This window comes from Bufo bufo, chromosome 10 (assembly GCF_905171765.1).
Source record: "Bufo bufo chromosome 10, aBufBuf1.1, whole genome shotgun sequence".
Lineage (NCBI taxonomy): Eukaryota > Metazoa > Chordata > Amphibia > Anura > Bufonidae > Bufo > Bufo bufo.
In genome coordinates this window covers 116,999,557-117,024,379 of record NC_053398.1, presented here as the reverse complement: position 1 = coordinate 117,024,379, position 24,823 = coordinate 116,999,557, and the positions used below count along the sequence as shown (strand labels likewise).

General features: G+C 44.5%; 1 protein-coding gene across 5 annotated transcripts in view; it reads right to left on the bottom strand.

The window, feature by feature from the left end:
- Positions 1-24,823, bottom strand: part of NLRC5 (NLR family CARD domain containing 5) — a 157,235-nt gene that overhangs the window by 27,312 nt on the left and 105,100 nt on the right. For 4 of the 5 annotated variants that reach the window (XM_040409360.1, XM_040409359.1, XM_040409362.1 and 1 more), the window contains 7 exons: positions 24,178-24,261; positions 21,099-21,188; positions 20,676-20,759; positions 19,950-20,033; positions 17,661-17,744; positions 16,291-16,374; positions 13,432-13,515 (listed from right to left, as the gene is read on the bottom strand). In XM_040409360.1, the coding sequence (XP_040265294.1) occupies positions 13,432-13,515; positions 16,291-16,374; positions 17,661-17,744; positions 19,950-20,033; positions 20,676-20,759; positions 21,099-21,188; positions 24,178-24,261 (594 nt within the window). Of the gene's footprint in view, positions 1-13,431; positions 13,516-16,290; positions 16,375-17,660; positions 17,745-19,142; positions 19,251-19,949; positions 20,034-20,675; positions 20,760-21,098; positions 21,189-24,177; positions 24,262-24,823 lie in introns of those variants that run through there. The other variant, XM_040409364.1, reaches the window with a different exon arrangement.

Sequence of the window (24,823 nt, the reverse complement as noted above, 5' to 3'; positions counted from 1 at the left end):
TTTTGCAAAATTTTACAACTGAAAGTGAAAAATGTCATTTTTTTGCAAAAAAATCGTTAAATTTCGATTAATAACAAAAAAAGTAAAAATGTCAGCAGCAATGAAATACCACCAAATGAAAGCTCTATTAGTGAGAAGAAAAGGAGGTAAAATTCATTTGGGTGGTAAGTTGCATGACCGAGCAATAAACCGCTAAAGTTGTGGAGTGCCGATTTGTAAAAAAGGGCCTGGTCTTTAGGGGGGTATAAACCTGTGGTCCTTAAGTGGTTAATAGCTGTGCCAGAAAGCGCTATCCAGTGCGCACCAGCATTCCAAGGGTTAATTATCCATATTCGCATAATGGGGCTGCTTCTTCATGCCCTTCAGAAGCAGGAAAAGCCCTCTGGGCTCCACCCTCACTTCCTGAACGCACCCTGACAGAGGAGCCAAGGAAGATGGCGCTCCCATCACCTAAGTGGGATCAGATGGCAATACAGGGAGAACTCGTCTACGAGGCTACCTTACCTGAGATCCGGGTCTCCCAGCTCGTAAAGAGAGATGGCCCCTGCACGTTTGGAGTGTCCCTGGAGCCTGCGCATGCCACGACTGGTGGAGAGACAGCCGTCGACGACCAGACATCCCCCAAGATGGCTGCCGACGCTAAGCCTGCTCCCATGGAAGACGCCGCCGACCATGTCGCCCAGGCCTTGGACCAGCCTGCACCGCAGATGGCACCTGAAGCCCCAGATGACCACCAGGAGGCACCGGAACCGGCCGCGACATCAGGTAGCAGCAGTCGCGCTCCCTGAGGCCCAGGCCCGGTCCGAAGCTGCCCCTGCATCAGGCTTACTGGACTCCAATACCCCTGGTAGGCCCAAGTCAGCTCCGCCAAGCACACATACTGGTGCAGCGGAGGCGGCTGGAATTTCCACTCTGCCGCCCAGAGCCAACACCTCCAGAGTGGGACGCCTTAACCCAGAGGTCCCATTGGAACTCACTGCTCATGCCCAGACGGCCTGGAAATATAAATCGGCCATTGAGGAATGGGTAAAGCAGGTTATAGATAACCCCCGGCCCGGCGACCCAAAACTCATAAGGCGTACAGGGACTGTATTATGGTTCGCTGTAGAAAGAGGAGTGGGCTTCCTCCAAGACAGCCATTCAGGGGAGGAAATCTTTGTGAGAGCCGCTCTGTCAAGCCCCACTACCTACCACAGGCCCATCACAACCTGTACGCAGGGCATCAAATGGAGTATACCCCTATGCGCTCCATTCAAGGCCCATTTGCTGCCGGAGTGACCCTGCTGGCCAAACCTTTGTCCCCTGCAGTTACCCCAGAGTCCTGGCAGGAAGATCCAGGCTCTGCAGGGAGAGTTAGATGTCTTCAAGAGACCCAAGATGGCAGGTTGCGGTTCAAGGAACAGCCTCAACCAGAACCTGAACCACTCATCCCTGACCTGGCCGCACCACCAACACTTAGGGTGGGCCAGATAAATACCTCAGTTCTCACTTTTAACCCCAGAGTGCAACCTTATGTATTGCCATGGAAGCTCCCACAGGCACCCTCAGTTTGCCTACCAGAACCCCTTCAGCCAGAGGTATTAACCGTCTCTGCACCGGCTAGGGATCCCGGCTTGCAGCATGTCACAGCTGCATTCAACAGGCTGTCTGCTCAGCCAACTCCAAAGGACACCACTAGAGGGCAGTGGCGTACCACTACTGCTGCAACTCTGAGCTACCAAAGGCAAGAGTGCCCCCTAATGCACTTCAGTAGCTCGAGCAGCGAGGAGGACCTGGATGTCCTTCTCTAAAAATGCTCCTTTTAAAAAAAAAAATAAAGGACTAATGGGAGCCACGTCATGGACTGTTCCTGACGGGTGAGGACCTGTTGGCATTTATTTTAATGTTTTCTTTTACAAGTTGCCCTATTTCGTCCTCACCCTGATGGTCATGTGCAGTAAGGACTCTCTCTATCATCATTTAACCCTTTGCATCCAAGTTTGCACATTGTTTTATCCCCTTTCTCAGGTTACTTGATAACCTTATGGAACTACGGTTCTTAATATGATGCTTTTATGTGTTTTTATGACATTTTATATCTCCCAGTGGATTACAATTAACTTTATTATTCCTGTGGATTACAATTGACTTTTTGCCTGTTTGCAGAGGATTCTACATCAAGTAAAAGGACTCAAGTCATATTTGAACATATTATTGCACTAATAAATTTGCACTGTTTTCCAAAAATGTTTACTGCAACGTAAAAAGCTTGCACCCAAAGAAAAGACTCAAACGTATACCTGAGCTCTTTGTGATTCATACTGTAATGTTTTTGCACTAATGTCAGCACCAGTTTACAGGTTATGTAACGTTTAAGTATTACATGCCCATTGTGTGTATTCTCTTCTAGGTGCCGCAATGTGACTTCATGCACTTTTTGTGATATTGCACTTAACTTTGCACTTAACCAGATATGTAGCAACTTACTCTTGTGTGCCTTACTTTACAGCTCTTGTTCTCTCACCCATTTATATGGACTGCCTATACGGACGCTTAATACTAATGGCCTACACCCGGTGTTATATACCCTTGGGTACCCAGGGTAGGACCAAGTGGTAAGTCCTGGCAGGTCTAGTAACTACACGGGTAACCCCACTGCTTCGGGAATGGTTAGAGGAGTTTTTGACCCCTCCTTCCCGCTTGTCATATGTTCAGGATTGCTCCCATCCTGAGGTGTCTTCCAGGAGTTTGTTTCATAGGATTATCATACCCTCCTCCTGTGACATTGCCAGGAGTGCATGGAGACACTAATACCTCCCCTTATGTTCCTCTGCCTAAGGTATGGCGCCTCAAACCTTAGAGCCATTTTAGCTACCCATAGTCACTATAGTGATCGTGCTATAAGCCTTATATTTTGACTTTGGTGCAAGGAAGGAAATACAGGATAAAGCCACCCTTCCATTTGCGGGCATTCCATTACATAATGGTGGGACTACAGAGTAAAGACACCCCCATGCTTTCTTTGGTATTGGTGGACAATACTCCAAAAGTTAGTCAGTAGTGATTGCTTAGTGCAGACCTTTGGTTGACTGGTTATACTGAGAGGGAAACTGTTACTTAGGACACCCTACTCATGCGGGCAGGAACCTCAGGGTAGCCGTTATATGTTAGTCTTTGTATGTCATATATGTAATACATGCAGCACTTTGTACTTATTTGGGTACCCCAGAGCTGGTTTCTCTCCCTCCTAAGCATAAGCCGAGGGCGGCTTAACTCGAAGTAAGGAGGAATGTAACACCCCAGAGTTGTGTTACGAAACTCTTTTACCCCGCTACAATCTGTTAAAAGCATTTACATTGTCATCAGATGTAATTTTACATAATATCCTCACAAATGTGCATTGTAAGCCTTGTAAAATGTATATTGTTGCAATTTTCATGTTCACCAGCAGGTGGCAGCAATGTGTTAGCAAGGACTTAAGTCAGTTTAGTGTTTCTGAGCTGGAATAGTTCATTGCAGTTCAGCTCCCCCCTCTGTGAGCAAAGTGGGCTGTGCCCATATCCTGCCTCATGGGGAGGGAAGGAAGTTAGAGTTAGTGTGCCAGCCACCCCTGCTAGGGGAAGGTTGTGTGCGTGTAGGAGCTCCCAGATATAGGGATCCAAGCCAGGATCTTGTCTCGGCTGAGACAATTGATCATCATCCCCAGCCTGAGCCCTTCAGCCTCAGCGGGAAGAAGTAAGCAGACAACTCCAGTTCCAGGAAGAAGCATACCCTGTAAAGATAACTGTGAGTAAAGACCAGAGACCCAGGAGAAGCCATATTCCTCCTCAGCTAGTCAGTCCCCAGACAGCAGAAGATAGAAAGTGCAGAAGCCAAATTCCTGCCACAGTTTAGAGCTAACAAGCAGACGTCCTTTCCTGCAAGCTCCAGGTACATGATAGAGCAGAAGATATATTTCTGCTACACATTGCCAATACCTGCTGGGACCAAAGTCTAATGCTGTATCTTGCTTGGATGAAAGCTACAACCAGTAAAGACAAGTTTGAACTTTACCCAAGGTCTGGATCTCAATTACTGATGCAAATCCCTCTATTACTCCTACTAGCACCACACTCATTTTATTGCAAGTGAGCCAGGATCCAGGAGTCCAGCCGTACCCAGGTAGGAGACACCGTTGACACAATTACTACTACCATACAGAGACATTACGCCACTCTGGCATTCCTAACCTGGGACGTGCGTTAAAACACTCTTAAAGGGCCCTGTGACAGTACCCTGCGCACGCTGCAATTGGCGTCACAAACAAAACTATAAACTATCACCTACACCTGACCCAGCCATTGCATAATTGGGCGTCAGAGTGCATACCCTGGTCCAGCTCACCCCAAGTGGAGCTCAGGAGTCTGTGTGCTGTGAACTGAGGGCTGTGCTGGGATTTGAGGTTTGAGCCGGGCTGGAGGACTCAGGCCCCTCTAAAGGCGAACAGGCCGCCTATGGGCTTGATGAGGATGAACTACTAACAGGGTGTGAATTAACAACCAGGAGAAAAGGGGACTTATTGTTTATGGACTTTCCTTGTGTGTGAACAAACACCAAGCCACCTGCGTTTTGTGATATACCTTATCTGCATTTTGTTATACACCAATGTGTGAATAAACACCGCTGTTTGATTCAAGAACTGTGTACTTTGCCTCTATACTGCATCCGCTAGTCCTAACTGACAGAGCGAATCCCCACACTTGTAAGATATAGATGCAGCAGAGCTGAGTTTGTTTGCGCATCCCCCCCCCCCCCCCCCCCCCCCCCCCCCAGGACTGCAGTGCATTATCTTAGCACCAAGAATCTGCAAACAGAATTGAAGGCTGCTATAGCAGTGGCATGAATAGGGTATGCCATATTTAATAAGCACATGAGTGGCCCGTGTACGAGCCGCATGAGCGCGATGCTGTGCGGCATTATTCTCTGTGATAGATCTGAGCCACAGTGACAGAAGCCTGGTGCTGGGTGCAGCCCGCGCTTGGCAATAACATAGGTCAGCACACAGGATATTAGCTCTGGCATGCACAGCGAACAAAATAAAATGTTCTTTTCACTTGCTGCTAAAAAGGATGTTGCCATGGCAACCTGTCAGTGCCTGTCTGTGTACACGCCTCACCGGTGATGTCATCAGATGCCCCAGGACTACGAGCCCATGAAATAAACAGCAGCTGACATGGGCGAGCCGTTAGGAAGTGTGTGGGTTAGGTAAACAGTCGTGCGGTGGCACTTAGTACTACCGTCGTACACCAGGGGTCACCGACAGCCCGGCGCCAAGTCATTAGTAAGAATGACGGCCACTACGTTGTGACTGTGATAGGAATTGCAGCTTGTATCAACATCACATCTGAAATGCATTGTACACATCACTTGGAATGGATTATACATCAGAACAGTCTGTGTGGCATGGTGGCATGTGTGCCCGGTGCACCGAGGCTTGTTACAGCCTCCCTGTGATCAGACGCAGAACGCATCTGTCCAAGAGGCAAATGATCCGATATGGAAATATTAAGGGAATGGAATTGTACCCATCCCCTCCTTTATAAAATATTGGGGGGAAAACTCCCATTCATTCCGGTGACATGACATTGAAAGGGCAAATTTACTATTAAAGGGCATCTGTCAGCAGATTTGTACCTAGGACACTGGCTGACCTGTTACATGTGCACTTGGTAGCTGAAGACGTCTGTGTTGGTCCCATGTTCATATGTGCCTGCATTGCAAATATGCAAACGAGCTTTTTAGAGCAACGGGGGCGTAACCATTACACCTAGAGGCTCTGCTCTCTCTGCATTCTATCTGCTCTCTCTATTCATAGACTTCTCTACTGGATTAGGGCAAATTCCTATGATAAATAGCGCTGCTAAAGTTAGATGGTGAAAAGCGTATGTGCCAAGAAGTTTACCGTTTACATACATGATCGCAGTCTACCGCCAGACCCTTGCGGTTTCAGACTACTCATATGTATCTAATGGTAACAGGTGCTCTATACCAGTCATACACAGTTCTGTTAAGGGGGTGTCACGAACATTCCTGTGACAGATGCCAAGACATCAGTGAGACTGGCAACACGTGGTTTGATCTGACAGGTTCCTTGTGGATCAATTCGTGTCTGTGTTGTTTCTGGTAATTGCCACACCTCTTGCCTCAGGTGTTGCTTATGTGGTCATTTTACCTTCCCTATTTATTGTGTCTTCTCCCACAAAGCTTCAGTCTTTGTGGATTGCTGGTGTTTGGTTCTCGGTGGAGTTCTTGTGCTTCCATAGCTATTTGAAGTTAAGTTGTCTTCTTCCCCTATTGTGTATTTTTGGAGTTTTCTTGTGTTGTTTTTTTCCCTGCCATTTGTTTTTAGGCCTGAGGGAGACTCCTGTTCGTCCTACCCTTTGGAGAAACAGGTTGTCTCTTGTCCTGACATTAGTACCAGCAGGGCTGGCGTCAGCACCCGGCAAACTCAGGCAAGTGCCAGGGCCCACTGCTCCTAGGGGGCCCACTCAGGTCTTTGCTGAAGATCGCTGTACGGGGAATCCCCCAGTGTTACTGAACAGTCAGGACTCTAGTTCCTGGCTTAGGAGTCCCTGCTCCATATATGGCTATGGCTCTAGTTCCTGGCAAATCAGCCTTTTTTTAATTTATTTTTTCTATTACATCCTTCACCATATGGGCTAACTTTTTTATTTTTTAATAGTATGGGTGTTTTCGCATGCGACGATGCCCATAATTTTATTCTTTTTTTGTTCATTTTTGGGGAAAGTGGGGTGATTTTACATTTACATTTTTTTTTTTAACTTTTTTTTACTTTTTATAAATTACTTCATCAGATTGCAACTTATACAGAATAATCGAAATTGCTCCATTATTCTCTATAGAAACCACTATATCACAGTTCAGTGCTGCCATCCAGTGGCCTGAACTGGGATATACTAACAATGAGCCTGGAAGCCTAGTACAGGCTGCGGCTCATTTTAGAACAGGGTGCTTTCCCTGATCTCTGCTGAAGGAAGGCGCATCTGAGCAGGAAGCCCGCGCTTCCGTTTTTTAACACTCTCAGATGCTGTGGTGACATTTGACAAATGCCACAAGGGGGCCCACTGAGATTTATCGCCCAAGGGCCCACATGAACCTGGAGCCGGTCCTGAGTACCAGGGTCCTACAGGGAGAGTTAGAACTTTAGGTTCCTGTGTATGAACTCACCTACCTCTGGGGTCAGTTCATACTGGCAGTCAGTCAGGACTTTGATTAGGGTATCTCTAGGAGGTGACCTGCTCCTTTCCCTAGTTTCCAGGCCTTTACCCCTCACCCCTTTCCCTCCTACGTTCGTGTGGGTTTCCCCCCCTCCCCCACACACCGAAGAGTGATAGGGGGTTGTGCAGCGCTACAATATACGATGATCTATATTCAGGATTAGAGATGTCCCAAACCAGGGCTGGGACAAGGCCATTTGGTGCCCAGGGCGAAGATGGCAAACTGCGCCCCCCCCCCCCCCCCCCCCCCCCCCCCCCCCCCGTTTTTAAGAAAGAATCAATGTTGTTTCAAAACAAGAATATACTTAAAGCAATAGAACAAAGGACTGTGGGACTTTGAAAGTCACAGACACTATAAAGTTCCCCCCCATCATCATGTGCCAGTATAAAGTCCCCCCATCATCATGTGCCAGTTTTGTAATAAGCCCCCCCAATGTGCCAGTAACACTATTGTAAAAACAAAACAAAAAAAAAACACTTATACTTACCTAAGTGTCAGCGATGCGATGCAGCCTCTTCCTGTGTCCCACGCTGTAATGTAAGGCTCAGGCGGCACGATGACGTCATTGCGCCGGCCTCTGATAGGCTGCCGGCCTAGTGCCTGCAGCCAGGGGCGTACATAAAAATCACTGGGCCCCATAGCAGGAATCTAAATTGGGCCCCCATTCCCCTTTTATAGCCCCTCCCTTTGTTCCATGAACTATTCTTGCTGCTGCGTTTTATAATTTATGCCATCAGGGCCGGAATGGGATTACAAAACAGCCCTGGCACACAAAAGAGGTATAATAGATGCAGATGTATATTATATACAGCAGTGTACAGTTATGTGAGGTACGCGGTATAATAGATGCAGTGTGTACAGGTATATAGTATATTCCCTAGTGTTCTGATATGTGAGGTACAGGGTATAATAGATGCAGTGTGTACAGGTATATAGTATATACAGCAGTGTACTGATATGTGAGGTATGGGGTATAATATATGCAGTGTATACAGTATATACAGTAGTGTAATATGTGAGGTACGAGGTATAATAGATGCAGTGTGTACAGGTATATAGTAAATACAGCAGTGTATTGACACCTCGTACCTCACATATCAGTACACTGCTGTATATACTATATATCTGTACACACTGCATATATTATACCTCGTACCTCACATATATAGTATATACAGAAGTGTACTGATATCTGTACACACAGCATCTATTATACCTCATACCTCACATATCAGTGCACTGCGGTATATACTATATATCTGTACACACTGCATCTATTATACCTCATACCTCACATATCAGTACACTGCTGTATATACTATATATCTGTACACACTGCATCTATTATACCTCGTACCTCACATATATAGTATATACAGAAGTGTACTGATATCTGTACACACAGCATCTATTATACCTCATACCTCACATATCAGTGCACTGCGGTATATACTATATATCTGTACACACTGCATCTATTATACCTCATACCTCACATATCAGTACACTGCTGTATATACTATATATCTGTACACACTGCATCTATTATACCTCGTACCTCACATATATAGTATATACAGAAGTGTACTGATATCTGTACACACAGCATCTATTATACCTCATACCTCACATATCAGTGCACTGCGGTATATACTATATATCTGTGCACACTGCATCTATTATACCTCATACCTCACATATCAGTACACTGCTGTATATACTATATATCTGTACACACTGCATCTATTATACCTCGTACCTCACATATATAGTATATACAGAAGTGTACTGATATCTGTACACACAGCATCTATTATACCTCATACCTCACATATCAGTGCACTGCGGTATATACTATATATCTGTACATATTGCATGTATAATACTGTGTAATATATGCAGTGTGTGTGCATGTATGTGTGTGTATATATATATATATATATATATATATATATATACAGAGCAGTGTATTGATGTGACACATAGAAGGTATAATACTGTAGATGCAGTGTTTATAGAAATATGTGGTCAGTTATGCATTATAGTCACTGTGAGGTACATGAGGTAGTGGTAACTGTCTGAAGTAGTATACATGAGTGAGCAATGAGTAAAAACAGGGCATGGAGGGGGGGGGGGTAAATGATGAAAAGTGGAGGACCTCCTCTTACCTCTCCATTCCAGTCTGTATGGATCAATACAGAGCTGCTTGTGAACTTTTAATACTTGCTGTTAGGGGTTGAAGGACCTGTGATGATGTCATCACAGGTCCTGGCAGATGTACCTTTGAAACCTAGGAACTACACCATTTTTGGTGCAGTTCCTTTGCTAGATTCTGCAGGACCTGTGATGTTGAAGATGATGTCATCACAGGTCCTGGCAGATGCACTGTTCTAACCTGGGAACTACACTTTACACTGTGCAGTTCCCTTACAGGACCTGTGATGACATCATCAAAGGTCCTTTAGCTTTAGAAAGGTAAACAGGAGTAATTAGGGGGCGGGGCCTCTCCTCCACTTCGGTGCCTGCCTGCAGCCTATCAGAGGAAAGGGAAGGGACACGCCTCTCCCTCCCCTGCACCTCCGCTGGAACAGACAGTTTACAATGGAGATGAGCGCAATGGAAGCGCTCATCTCCCTGTGCCTGGCGGCGGCTGCTCACTTGGGGGGGGGGGGGTCATTTTAGTTGGGGGGGCACAGCATGATGTAGGGGGGGCCGTGGCTGGCACTTCACCTGCGCCCCCCTCCTGTCCGCAAATGGTAGCGCCCAGGGCACCCGCTCCTTCGGCCCCTGCCTTGTACCGGCCCTGTCCCGAACTATTCGCCAGCGAACATAGCTTGTTCGTGTTCGCCGCGGCGGGCGAACATATGCGATGTTCGGTGCGCCCCGTATACATCATTGAGCGAACTTTGACCCTGTACCTCACAGTCAGCAGACACATTCCAGCCAATCAGCATACCCTCCCTCTCAGACCCTCCTACCTCTTATCAAAAAGCAAGGACAGCATCCATCTTAGATTCATTCTGAAGCTGCAGTGTCACAAATTTGACTAAGTTGTAATCACAATGCGATTAATACAGGTTATATTAATCGCATTGCGAATTCAACTTAGAGCTGGGTTCCTAATGGTTGTATTGCTAGAATATAACGAAGATTGAGAATATAGTGCTATATTCGTTATATTCGTCAATTCTAGCAATACAACCATTATGAACTCAGATCTAAGTTGTAATCGCAATGCGATTAATACAGGTTATATTAATTGCATTGCGAATTCAACTTACCACACTCTGCGTCAACTACGTAATTTTCCATGGGAGTTTTGCCATGGATCCCCCTCCGGCATGCCACAGTCCAGGTGTTAGTCCCCTTGAAACAACTTTTCCATCACTATTGTGGCCAGAAAGAGTCCCTGCGGGTTTTAAAATTCGCCTGTCTATTGAAGTCTATGGCGGTTCGCCCGGTTCGCAAACATTTGCGTAAATTCGCATTCGCCGTTCGCGAATGGAAAATTTTATGTTCGCGACATCTCTATTCAGGATAGGTCATTAATATCATATCAGCGGGGGTTCCACCCTTGGTCATGGTTTGGAGGGGTTGCAGCGCTCGTGCAAGAACTGCTTCTTCTTCAAAATGACATGTACGCCGTCTTCCTTGGAGCAAAGTAATTACAATACCTTCACTTGAATGGGACAGAGCAGCTGCAATTACACTGTGCCACTCTACAAATGAGATGATGTGCAGGCAGAGGTGCACCTAGCCTTTCTGCTGCCTTAGGAGAAAATAGAAACGGTGCCCCTCTCTCCCCAATGCCAATTTCTTAGCCTACATGCACATGAACATGGTTTGGTTTCGCATCCGAGCCGAATTTTTTGCGGCTCGGGTGCGGACCCATTCACTTAAATGGGGCCGCAAAAGATGTCCTATTTTGTCCGTTTGCAGACAAGGATAGGCATTGTTACAATGGATCCGAAAAAAAAAAACGCATGCCATACGGACGCGATCCGTTTTATTTTCTTTACAGATCCGCAATTTGCGGCCGACCAAATCACCCCAGTGCATGAATGCAACTGAGTGTAATTACCGCTGTCCGAATATATATTACAAAAGTATAGCAAAGAGGTGTCTCCCAGGAAAAGAGAACCGTCACACTAGCACCACCTTTTGGAAGTGGTTCAGCTCCCTGTGATCTAGTAGTGCTATTATATGAATATGATCTGATCTAGGAGTGCTGTCTATTATATGTATATGATCTGATCTAGGAGTGCTATTATATGAATATGATCTGATCTAGGAGTGCTGTCTATTATATAAATATGACCTGATCTAGTAGTGCTGTCTAATATATGATCTGATCTAGGAGTGCTGTCTATTATATGAATATGATCTGATCTAGCAGTGCTGTCTATTATATGTATATGATCTGATCTAGCAGTGCTGTCTATTATATGTATATGATCTGATCTAGGAGTGCTGTCCATTATATGTATATGATCTGATCTAGGAGTGCTGTCTATTATATGAATATGATCTGATCTAGCAGTGCTGTCTATTATATGAATATGACCTGATCTAGCAGTGCTGTCTATAATATGAATATGATCTGATCTAGCAGTGCTGTCTATTATATAAATATGACCTGATCTAGTAGTGCTGTCTAATATATGATCTGATCTAGCAGTGCTGTCTATTATATGAATATGATCTGATCTAGCAGTTCTGTCTATTATATGAATATGATCTGATCTAGGAGTGCTGTCTATTATATATATATGATCTGATCTAGCAGTGCTGTCTATTATATAAATATGACCTAATCTAGTAGTGCTGTCTAATATATGATCTGATCTAGCAGTGCTGTCTATTATATGAATATGATCTGATCTAGCAGTGCAGTCTATTATATGAATATGACCTGATCTAGCAGTGCTGTCTATTATATGTATATGATCTGATCTAGCAGAGCTGTCTATTATATGAATCTGATCTGATCTAGCAGTGCTGTCTATTATATGAATATGATCTGATCTAGCAGTGCTGTCTATTATATGAATATGATCTGATCTAGGAGTGCTGTCTATTATATGAATATGATCTGATCTAGCAGTGCTGTCTATTATATGAATATGATCTGATCTAGGAGTGCTGTCTATTATATGAATATGATCTGATCTAGCAGTGCTGTCTATTATATGAATATGATCTGATCTAGGAGTGCTGTCTATTATATGAATATGATCTGATCTAGCAGAGCTGTCTATTATATGAATATGATCTGATCTAGCAGTGCTGTCTATTATATGAATATGACCTGATCTAGCAGTGCTGTCTATTATATGAATATGATCTGATCTAGCAGAGCTGTGTATTATATGAATATGATCTGATCTAGCAGAGCTGTCTATTATATGAATATGATCTGATCTAGCAGAGCTGTCTATTATATGAATATGATCTGATCTAGTGGTCCTGTCCATGAATTAGATTTTTATGTGACATAAATTTTTTTTTCACATTGTAATATTCCAATAGTGTTTTGTTTAACATTGTTGTTGGGCGACATTACATTATTAACTGTGGGGTTATAATAAATTGGCCCAAAACTGAGTTTAGCCAGCCGGGCTGTTGATCCACATAAATCCCAGTACACCTGGCCTCAGTGGTTTTTCTGTGGGAATCAGATAGGTTGTCAGGCAGTAATGCTATGATTTTACTATAAGTTTCACTATGCAGGCCAGACCGACTGCTAATTTTTAAAAATGAATTAAAGGGAAATACTCCTCTATTTTTTTCTCATTTTGAGATCTGACAGATACGTATGGTATATTGGCAGTAGATATATGTTGGCTGAACCCACTGATTTGTTTTTACATGAATGGCCGACTATCTACTCGATGTGCGTTTCCCAATCTGCCCTGGTTTTAGATGTCGAGGAGGATGTCAGCATGTCCAGTCCTTTCGTTCTCAGGGTAGATAAGTTGCTGCCAGAGCTGTCTGGCAATGATTATTCCCCCACACTCTGTAACACATGCATGCTTGGCCAAATGTGTATGTGGGGTCAGGAGGAGTAGCTGTCAGCAGAACAAGCATTCCACTGACAGCTACTGTTGTGTTTGGCTACCTTCAAACTGTTAAATTCATTGTGATCTATAAATTGTAAAAATCAGTTTTGCTTACTGGAGAACCTTTAAATGCTGTACTTGAGCCAGAGCAGCGAGGAGGTGACACGTGGCTTTGTTTTCAAAATTGTTTCCAGATAAACTGCAAAGAAAGTGAAATGTATTGTAGTTATGTTATATTGCAAGTGACATGCATGATATACACTGCTCAAAAAAATAAAGGGAACACTTAAACAACACAATGTAACTCCAAGTCAATCGCACTTCTGTGAAATCAAACTGTCCACTTAGGAAGCAACACTGAGTGACAATCAATTTCACATGCTGTTGTTCAAATGGGATAGACAACAGGTGGAAATTATAGGCAATTAGTAAGACACCCCCAATAAAGGAGTGGTTCTGCAGTTGGTGATCACAGACCACTTCTCAGTTCCTATGCTTCCAGGGTGATGTTTTGGTCACTTTTGAATGCTGGCGGTGCTTTCACTCTAGTGGTAGCATGAGACGGAGTCTACAACCCACACAAGTGGCTCAGGTAGTGCAGCTTATCCAGGATGGCACATCAATGCGAGCTGTGGCAAGGAGGTTTGCTGTGTCTGTCAGCGTAGTGTCCAGAGCATGGAGGCGCTACCATGAGACAGGCCAGTACATCAGGAGACGTGGAGGAGGCCGTAGGAGGGCAACAACCCAGCAGCAGGACCGCTACCTCCACCTTTGTGCAAGGAGGAACAGGAGGAGCACTGCCAGAGCCCTGCAAAATGACCTCCAGCAGGCCACAAATGTGCATGTGTCTGCTCAAACGGTCAGAAACAGACTCCATGAGGGTGATATGAGGGCCCGACGTCCACAGGTGGGGGTTGTGCTTACAGCCCAACACCGTGCAGGACGTTTGGCATTTGCCAGAGAACACCAAGATTGGCAAATTCGCCACTGGCGCCCTGTGCTCTTCACAGATGAAAGCAGGTTCACACTGAGCACATGTGACAGATGTGACAGAGTCTGGAGACGCCGTGGAGAACGTTCTGCTGCCTGCAACATCCTCCAGCATGACCGGTTTGGCATTGGGTCAGTAATGGTGTGGGGTGGCATTTCTTTGGAGGGCCGCACAGCCCTCCATGTGCTCGCCAGAGGTAGCCTGACTGCCATTAGGTACCGAGATGAGATCCTCAGACCCCTTGTGAGACCATATGCTGGTGCGGTTGGCCCTGGGTTAATCCTAATGCAAGACAATGCTAGACCTCATGTGGCTGGACTGTGTCAGCAGTTCCTGCAAGACGAAGGCATTGATGCTATGGACTGGCCCGCCCGTTCCCCAGACCTGAATCCAATTGAGCACATCTGGGACATCATTTCTCGCTCTATCCACCAACGTCACGTTGCACCACCGACTGTCCAGGAGTTGGCAGATGCTTTAGTCCAGGTCTGGGAGGAGATCCCTCAGGAGACCGTCCGCCACCTCATCAGGAGCATGCACAGGCGTTGTAGGGAGGTCATACAGGCATGTGGAGGCCACACACACTACTGAGCCTCATTTTGAATTGTTTTAAGGACATTACATCAAAGTTGGATCAGCCTGTAGTGTGTTTTTCCACTTTAATTTTGAGTGTGACTCTAAATCCAGACCTCCATGGGTTGAAAAATTGGATTTCCATTTTTTTTATTTTTGTGTGATTTTGTTGCCAGCACATTCAACTATGTAAAGAACAAAGTATTTCAGAAAAATATTTAATTAATTCAGATCTAGGATGTGTTATTTTTGTGTTCCCTTTATTTTTTTGAGCAGTGTATATAAAATAGCACTTTAATCAGGTGAACCACAGTTATGTACCCAATGCACACAGCTGGATAGGGAGGTGGCGGGTGACAGATTCCTTTCAATTCACTTCTGATCTTCACCCTCCCACAGAAATGCAACTAGAGCCCTGTAATGAGATGTCAGATCTACAGGACTCGGCGTGACCATTTGCGTGGTACGCTGCTATCATTTGACTGTGCACCTTGTAATACCAGATTTCTCCATTATCTGCTTTCCCTCACAATAACAGCTGATTGCCAAAGGTTTCATCAGTCAGACGCAAGGTGATCAACTGATCGTCAGCAGATTCTCATGTGGTAGAGAGTTGTGCAGGTATTCAAAAGCACCAGTCAGCAGGATCAGCCCTATTAAACCAAGCATACTGCATTGTAGGGTTGATTCTGATGATTAAAATTATATCTGTCCTGCAGGGACGATCTGGGAACTTAAAGTGGCCCTGGAAAAAAAAAATAAAAGTGGCCCTGTTTTGTAGTCAGGTCCACGTTGATGGAAAGCAGGTCTCAGCAATACCATATTGTGGCACATTATACCACCCCAACAGAGCCAAATACCACAGTCCATCACAAAATACTGCCTTCAGCAGCACAAAATACATCCCCAAAAACTTCCACTGGCCGGCCGTGAGGAGGGCTAAGGCAGCCCCCTGGGTATCGGCCCACCAGGAAATTTCTCTGTAAGGTCTATGGCCAATCCGTCCCTGCTGTCCTGTGAAAAATCGGTTGCAGAGTTCCAGAGAAAAAAGACTTATGCTTCATGCAAATGAGGGCTTCAGTGCACTGAGGGGTGGGGCCTAACAACCGAGTGCACTGGAGCGCCTCATCTTTCTAGTGCTGGCCACGCCCCTCGGTGTACTGAATCCCTCATTCGCATGGATAAAGAAAAAAAATATTTTATCTCTGGAACGCCATAATCGATTTTAGGATCAACCCTACCAGGCAGTATACCGGGTTTGAGAGGGTTCATCCTGCTGAAAGGTGCTCTTTAAGGATAATCAAAGAGAGAATAAATAAATAAAAGTCAATGATTCCCAGACTGGGGTGTCCATGCTATGGGACAGGGTTCTCTACTTATTAAATCAGAGGATATCTGTAGGTGACTCACTCGATCTCTTCCACAAGCGGGCACTGTCTTAGCGCTTCTGCAAGTTTTAATCCTCCTGTCGAGCTGATGCCACATTGTGGGAGCCTGAAAAGTACAGTATAAGGATTCACGGTTTACAACACAGCACCACTCCTAACATTATAAAAATGGTACTTGTACACTTGTATCCCCCTTACATGTGACCTATAGGATCTGTAGAAAAATTCACAGTTTTGGAACCAAGGCACAGCTATAACTAAGAGTACATTCTATCCTAAAATGTATAAGCATGTGCAGTACCCCAGAACAGGGTCACTTGCAAAGGGTAATCTGTTATGTTATATTGTTGAGAGAAATGTTCTAATTTACTGGACAGCATTGTATGGACAAGCAAGGGTTAAAATCCTTGGCTCATCCCCTTAGGTTACTAGGAGATGGACCTGGGTGCGCCCCCCTAGTTAGTGAAGAGTCTGTGCTTAGCTGAGGAAGAGAGAGGACCTATGTTGTAAGAGCTCCTTAGAACTAGGCCTGAGCTCAGAGAACCTTCATCTCTGAGGCATTCACAGCCATTGCTCCAGACAAAGAAAGGAAACTTGAAGGTCTAGAATCAACGAGGCCGGGTACTGGAGTCAGACAGCAAGGTGTTGTGAAAATGTATGGCAGACACAGACTTTGCTGCTGTGAGAAGGAATATTGCTAACGCACTCTTGCACACTTTGAGATGGTTTGGCCAGCCATATCTTAATTCTGTCCCCCTCAGCAGATTAATTTTAAGGGGCCAGGGAGCAGTGAGTATAGTGCTCCTAGTTATGGCAATGGTATTACTCACCGCTCCCTGTTCTTCTTTTCCACCTGCCAGCAGTGCACTAAGTCCTGGCAGCGCACAGCTTCAGGACGGGACGTAGTGTGCGTAGGAGGCCGTGCGGTCAGGTCACAGTGTAGTGCGTTCCTAGACGCAGTACTGCACAAAGAGCAGATATACCTGCAGGACGTCCCAGAGTGCTTTTCTTACCTTCAGTCAGTCACAGAGTGACGTAATGTCTGGCTCTAGAGACTGACTGGGGGTGAGAGAAAGCCTCAGTCAGTCTGTAGCTGTAGCAATGATGCTGTCTGCGCGTGGAGTCAAAGAAAAGGAGAAGACCCATGCGTGACTGCGTCCATCCAGGTCTTGCGTTGGACAGAGAACAGGCAGCCAGGAAGCCGGACTGTCCAGCCTAAAGCTGGACATCTGGACACCCTAGTGTTAGTGGACCAAGGCAAAAGTATATGCATGCAAGCAAAAGTGCCCCATAGAGCTCTGTTAACTAGTATGAACACTTATGGGTTAAAGGGAAAAAATAAAGTGCAGCTTAGGAGCCATGGTCAGCTGTAAATAATGGACTGGAACTTACTTAATTTTCTTCAAGTTCTTTAAACTTGGCAAAAGTGCAACAAGTCTTTCAATACCGATATCAGCAATGCTATTGCAGCCCAAACTGCAAAATAAAAAGACTGTCAGTGGCATCTGCCAATATCAAGTGCGTTTATCAGACATCACATATATCTAAAATTAAAAGAAAATCAAGCAAGTTTAAAAAAAAGTATTTATTACAAATATCCTACTGTCTTCTGTATACAGCACCTAATGCAGAATTATTTGTTGTCTCCATGATTACAGACTACAAACAAAACCTGTGTAGTCTGTTTCTGCAGTCACGCTCACTTTTATACTTCCTCTACTTCAACCACCGGCCGCTGTGGTGATGTCAGTGAGGTCAACATGACACTTCATTGCTGGAGCGGCTTCCACAAAGAACATTAGTGGAGAAGCACTGGGAGATCTGAAGGTACAATGTATTCTTTTATTTTGAATATTTTGAAGGAAATTTAATTGTTTAAAAAATATGGGTTTAAAAAAACCTTAAAGGGTCACCCCAAAGCTGGTCCCAAAAACAGCTGATAATGCTGGAGGAATTTGCAGCCAGACAGGCATTTCCCCTGCATGTAGCATTAATGGTGGCCATTCAGATGAATGGTCCACCATGTAATACAAGGATTGCTTGAGTTCATCAGAAAGGAAGTGGCTTGTACAAACTGGCTCTGCTTTTTAGCTAATAGAGGGGGGAAACCCCCCTTCTCTGAAATTCATATGCCCTATTAGCGCCAGGTGTCATCATGAGACAATTCCTTTACAGATGTGCTTTAAAGATCATCTGTCTTCAGGACCAACCCTATTAAACCAGGCACAATGCTTGAGTCTACCAAGGCGTGGGATCAAACCCCTTCACCAGAGCTCCTCTGACCTGCAACTCTTGTCACAGTCCCCATCCCCATACAGATAAGAACTTTAGCTGAATCTTTGGGGAATTTAGTTCATGAAGAGACATGACGTATAGAGAGGACGGACAGGACAGACTGTGGTAATGTGTTGCTGTGGTCAGGGGCGTAGCTAAAGGCCATCAGGACAGGTTTTGTGTGAACTGATGGGACAGCGGCGATTTTTTCCCCCCTGATGATTGCTTCCCAGACAAAACGAGCCATTATAAATAATGAAAGGTATTTGAGAATATATTTATAATAAAGTAATATTTAAGTATTTTAATTTTCTTAATTCCCGGAGAACCCCTTTAAAGCACCGTCCTCTATGGGAGGGTATCTGAGCAATGGGCTAGTTTTCTACTAGTCCTGCAAAGGTGTGCTACTCTGTTTGTCTGCCCATGTACTGATCTTTGCCTGTTACCAGTATCTGACCCTACACTGCCTGACCTATGCCTGTTTATCATATTGACCCTTCATTGCCTGCTTTCACCTCGGATTACCATATCAGATTGCCTGTATGGTACCTGCCCTGACCTCAGACTGTCCCTGACTTTGTTCTCACCTGATTCCTCGGTGCTACTACTCACTAGTGTCTCAGACCCCTGTAGGCCAGCTGTCAACCACACCAGGACTATTCCAAAAGGCTGAGGCCTGGTGGCTCTCGCACAATGAAGTCCAGATCCCTGTATAGGGTGTGAAAGGGTGAAAACCATGGGACCGCCAAGATAATGCCTTTAGGAGTAGACCAAAGTCAAACCGTTTAGTTGACACAGTGGTTCCACACCCACTGCTTGTAACAGATTTAGTTCTCCCTATCGGATCATGCGCAGTGCATTTGGCTCTTCTTCCCCAGGAGTTCAGATGACTACTGCGCATCTGCCGCTGACGTGGTCCTTTGTTGATAGAGGAGGATAACGTCATTGGCGAATGTTCAGTAGTCATCTGTGCAGAGACAGATCAGAAGCACAGACAGATGCACTGTTCAGGCACCAGTAGTGTAATTTACAGAGCAAGGAGAGATACCGGACTCTGTCAATCAAGGGAACAGAGGGTTAGAGGAGGTGCACTGACGGGCTCTGACCTGCTTGTCGGTGCACCGAAGGGCTCTGACCTGCTTTACATATCACTAAAAAAAATTATATCTCAGGAACAGCACAGCAGAGACACATAAATAAGATATCGTTTTTACTGATCAGAATAAACAATACCAGGCATTATTCCTGGTTTAATAGGGTTGATCCTGATGACAGATGCTCTTTTAAAAGTCATGAGAGATGTATAAGATGTACTCTCTGTACAGAAGCTCAATGCTGAGAAAGTCATTTATGAAAAGGGAATGAAGAATGCTTTATAATCGGATGTTGCAGCGTAGTCACACTTACTCTATGCTCTCTATGGCAGTACAATGGTTGATATTTTCAGTCAAGTGAAAAACACCTTTATGGGTTATTTTGTTGTTGGCGAGCCTAAAAAAATATGACAAAAAAGAATAGATGATGACGCTTCTAAATGACGCACAGGCTTTTGGTGAGAGGTAATTACACAGTTAGGGTATACATTACACCAATGTGATAACTGATCTCTAGGAGCAAGTCTACACCTACTTCATCTTGGCACCAGGGCTATGCAACAGTCATATGACCAGATACAGCCATATAGATGTGGCTTTTCATCCTCTTAATTTGGGTCGATCATAAAACAATGACCAAGGATTTTTTTTTCCAACTGGGTGTAGGGATTTCCTTGCACAGTCTGACACTATCCAATCAGTGCTCATATTGTCAGACAGAAAGGACACGGCCTTAACTGGTAACACCCAATAGGACCTTCAATGCAAACTGCTGGCAAATCATTCATAACTTCTAGTAGTAATAATAGAAGAATGGCACAACATTGAGTCATAAGAATAGATGCTCTACCATTGACATATCATGGGGGATGCAAGTAGTTGCTACAACAGACATGTCAGGAGAGGGGACAGCTCCTCTTTAAAGAGTTTTTGGGGGCGATAAATAGTTAATTATGAGTTTTAGATTTTTTTTTTGTTTTTTTTAATCTATTCTATCAATGATGTATTAGAAGTGTACACTACAAGCTCGCAAACTTACATTAGTTTCCGCATTGATAACATCTGTGGAAATGCTTGGCACAGAACGAGGAGAGAGTCATCATCTACCGACATATACTGCAAACTGGTCAAAAGAGATAACACTGTGATAAATGTCATGTTAGGTATTTCCAGCGTAAGTCAGATAATGAGATTTCAGCATAAACATACATTGGAAAGAGGGGAGAAGGGATTGGCTATGTTGGAACAAAAAAATTCCTGACCCTTGTTTCCCAAACGGCAGATGTCCACAGACAAGCAGCTGCCCGACACATCAGATTTCGGCAGATCTGGACATATATCAGCATGTGCATAGATTATCTAATTATCATAACTTATCCAATCTATCCAGTTTGTTGTTATATAATATGTATAATCTATTAAATTATAATATATAATATGTAATATTAATATGCTTTCTTACTTCAATTCTTGAAGATCATGACACTTGGTTAATTCTGCAATAAATTGTCTTCCTTCTTCTGAAGTTGCTGAGAAGTCACAGCCGCATACACTAAAAAAGATTTGTTACAGGATTCTTTTGATGCAGCTTTAAGGGGTTGTTCAACACTTTTTATCTGATCAGAGGGGGTCTGACCCTTGGGACCCTCGTCGATCAGCTGTTTGAGAAGGCACAGCGCTCCTGCGAGCAATGTGGCCTTCTCGCAGCTTACTCTAGGCCAGTGACGTCACATTCATCGGTCACGTGGCCTAGGCGTAGCTCAGCGCCATTGAATGGAATGGGGCTGAGTGTAATACCAAGCACAGCCACTATACATGTATGGCGCTGTGCTTGGTTAGCTGTGAGTAGGCGTTGGTGCTGCTCATACGCATGCCGGTGCTTTTCTACACAGCTGATAGCAGGGGTCCCGGGTGTCAGACCCCCACCGATCAGATACATCTTTAAAGGGGTGTTCCCATCTGGTAATGGCAGATCAGTAGGATATGCCATAAATGTTCAATAGGTGCGGGTGCAACCTCTGGGACTTGCACCTATCTCAAGAATAGGGCCCCCGACGTGAACGAAGAGCAAGCCACGCATTCACTGCTATGGAACTTATGAAAAATAACCAGGTGCTGTCTTAGCTGTTTTTGGAAGTCCCATAGTGGTCAATGGAGGGGTGGCTGTGCATGCGTAGTGTCCTCTCAATTCACTACTATGGTTCTTCTGAAAATAGATCAGCTATTTTCGGGAGTCCTATAGCAGTGAATGGAGGGGACACTGTGCATGTGCAGTGTGCTCTTCATTCATGTTGGGGCTCTGTTCTTGAGAAAGACGTAAGTCCCATAGTTGGGACCTGCAACTGTTGGACATTTATGGCATAGCCTAGTGATATGACTTAAATGTCCAGATGAGACATGTATTTAATATTTAATATTTTATATTCATATGATATAAAGATAAACTTGATCTTCCCCATCCTATACAATTATGGATGGATGGATGCAGATATATAAAGCTAAGTTATGTGTAGTTTGGAGCTCAATTCAGTAAGTTTTATTCCATGGATGAAGATACACTACATGACCTATTTTCTTAACTACGATAAGATAGTATTTTAGTCAGATTCAACCAGATGTGATCCAGTAGATCCTTGACCACTTGAGTACATTCTTGAGCAAGTCAGGCCAATACTTCTACTTGAATCAGAATTTTATAGAGTTCATATTGTCTTTTTTTTTAGATATAAGAAGATCCAACTCAATGGAAAAAGAGTTGTACAGGAATCGACTGATGGATGCTACTGTAAGTTATGCAGAGATCTCCTTCCCTCTAAAAATATGTGAGGCTATTGATAACTGTTATACATATGGTTTGTTAATAAGTCTTTGTATTGCTGTAATGTGAACCCATTTCATAGTCTGAGTGTATGATTTATTAGGTCCATTGTTATGTTGGCGCCTAGTATCCAAACTGTGTCAAGTTATGAAATTGTGTATGTGCAGCAGGACCTATTGGTCCCATGGCCCTCTCCTGAGGGTCATTGAAACAGAAAGAGACCAGGCCCCCTGTTAGCACATGTACAGAGTGCCAGGGCAGAGAAAACTGGAGTCTGCCGTGTGTGGTGGAGCAGCCTGGCCACTAAATATCCCCTGCAGTGTCCAAGTGCAGTACCAGAGTAATGTCTTAGTGGGGAAGATGACTGCACTTTGGTGTGGTGATACAACGGTGGAACCAGCCACAATTTGAAGGAACAGCCTAGGAGGAGTTCTGGCCTCACACTTGAGGTCTCAGCAACCCCCTGGTTCATTTTGGTGCTGAGCATGTCGGTCCGTCCTCGCGCACTTTCGTAGCTGATGTTCGCCTCTCCCATCAATGGCACATGGTGCTCTGCAGGTTCCACATCGCATATTCACAATGGTGCCTTTAGTCCACTCATGATACACTTTCATCACAGCAGCACAGGCCAGAAACTGCCCAGTTTCAGAAATGCACTGGCACTGTTGGCCGAAAGCCAATAATCATCCATTTTTGCAACTCTGATAAATCAGCCTTTTTATCCATGACAGCAACGAGGGATATTGTGTGTAGGCAGCCTACCACACACCTTATATACCCACCGAGCCAGCTCAGCACACATGCCTTCCTTCATGAGCAACACGCTGCCGACGTCGAAAGTAGGAGGTGGTCATAATAATGTGACCCGACTGTGTATATGTGTATCCTGTGGGCTGTATATCCTACAGCAACATAGCAGTTGATTTCCACCACTGCCTCAGTGCCGGGACGTCCTCCTGTACATTTTATACTACCACTGAAATCCTGAACATTCCACTGAAAGAGATGAAGGACACAGCACAGAAGACAGGACATTCTGAAGAAACCACGGAGAAGGTTTGCTCATTGATGATATCCAGTCTCTATATAGTACAGTGGTCCATAAAGAATAATCAGTCTCGCGTATACAGGTGAGACTCGAAAAATTTGAATATCGTGCAAAAGTCCATTTATTTCAGTAATGCAAATTAAAAGGAATTGCATTAATGCAGCTTAAAATTAGAATATTGTGAAAAGGTTCAATATTCTCGGCTCAAAGTGTCACACTCTAGTCAGCTAATTAATCCATACCCCCCGAGCAAAGGGGACCTGAGATTGTGACTTTGGGGTCTTCATAAGCTGTAAGCCATAATCATCCAAATTATAACAAATAAAGGCTTGAAATATCTCGCTTTGCATGTAATAAGTCTCATATGTTAGTTTCACCTTTTAAGTTGCATTACTGAAATAAATGAACTTTGGAGGACATTCTAATTTTTCGAGTTTCATCTGTATAGTACCAACCTATTGTGCAGTGTTTTACAACTGGGAAGATACCACACATGTAAAATGAGACTCAAGGGGATATGTCTCTGCCCGTAAATGAATCCAAAATTTCAGCAAAGACTGGACCAGTTTATCTAACCTTCTATATTTGCTGAATGAGGATGCACCAGGCAACTGTCAGCTTCTCCCCGCAGCTCTCTGATCTTACAGTCCGTTACCTTTTTTTAGTGAAACTTACTTTATGGCATTCAGATTCCTCTTCTGTGTCAGTAAATGTGTCAGAGATTTTGCTCCCTCTTCACCAATGGCATTACTGGACAAACTGAGAAATACACAGAGGGGAGTGGTGAGAATAGTAGTAGTGAAAAGATAACATTATAACACATGCTCGAGACCACAAAGGGAGAGATTTACTTAGACTGGTGTTTTATCTGCTAGTCTCACCCTTAATCACCAGCCTCTTGTTCAGTTTTTGCCTCTCCATATTTATGCAGCTATAACTTCTTATTTATTTTCTTTGATATAGTGGTATAAGGCCTAGTTTTATGCAAGAGATACAGTCAGGCTCGGACTGGCCCACAGGGGTACAGGTGAATCCCCCGGTGGGCCCCTAGTCTTCCACCCCCTGCACAAGTGGCACATAACACATAGAAACATAGAATGTGTCGGCAGATAAGAACCATTTGGCTCATCTAGTCTGCCCAATATACTGAGTACTATGGATAGCCCCTGGCCCTATCTTATATGAAGGATGGCCTCATGCCTATTCCATGCATGCTCAAAGGGAACCTGTCACCAGGATTTAGTGCACAGAGCTGGGCACATGGGGCTGCTAGATGGCCACTTGCTCATCTGCAATACCCAGTCCCCACAGCTCTCTGCCT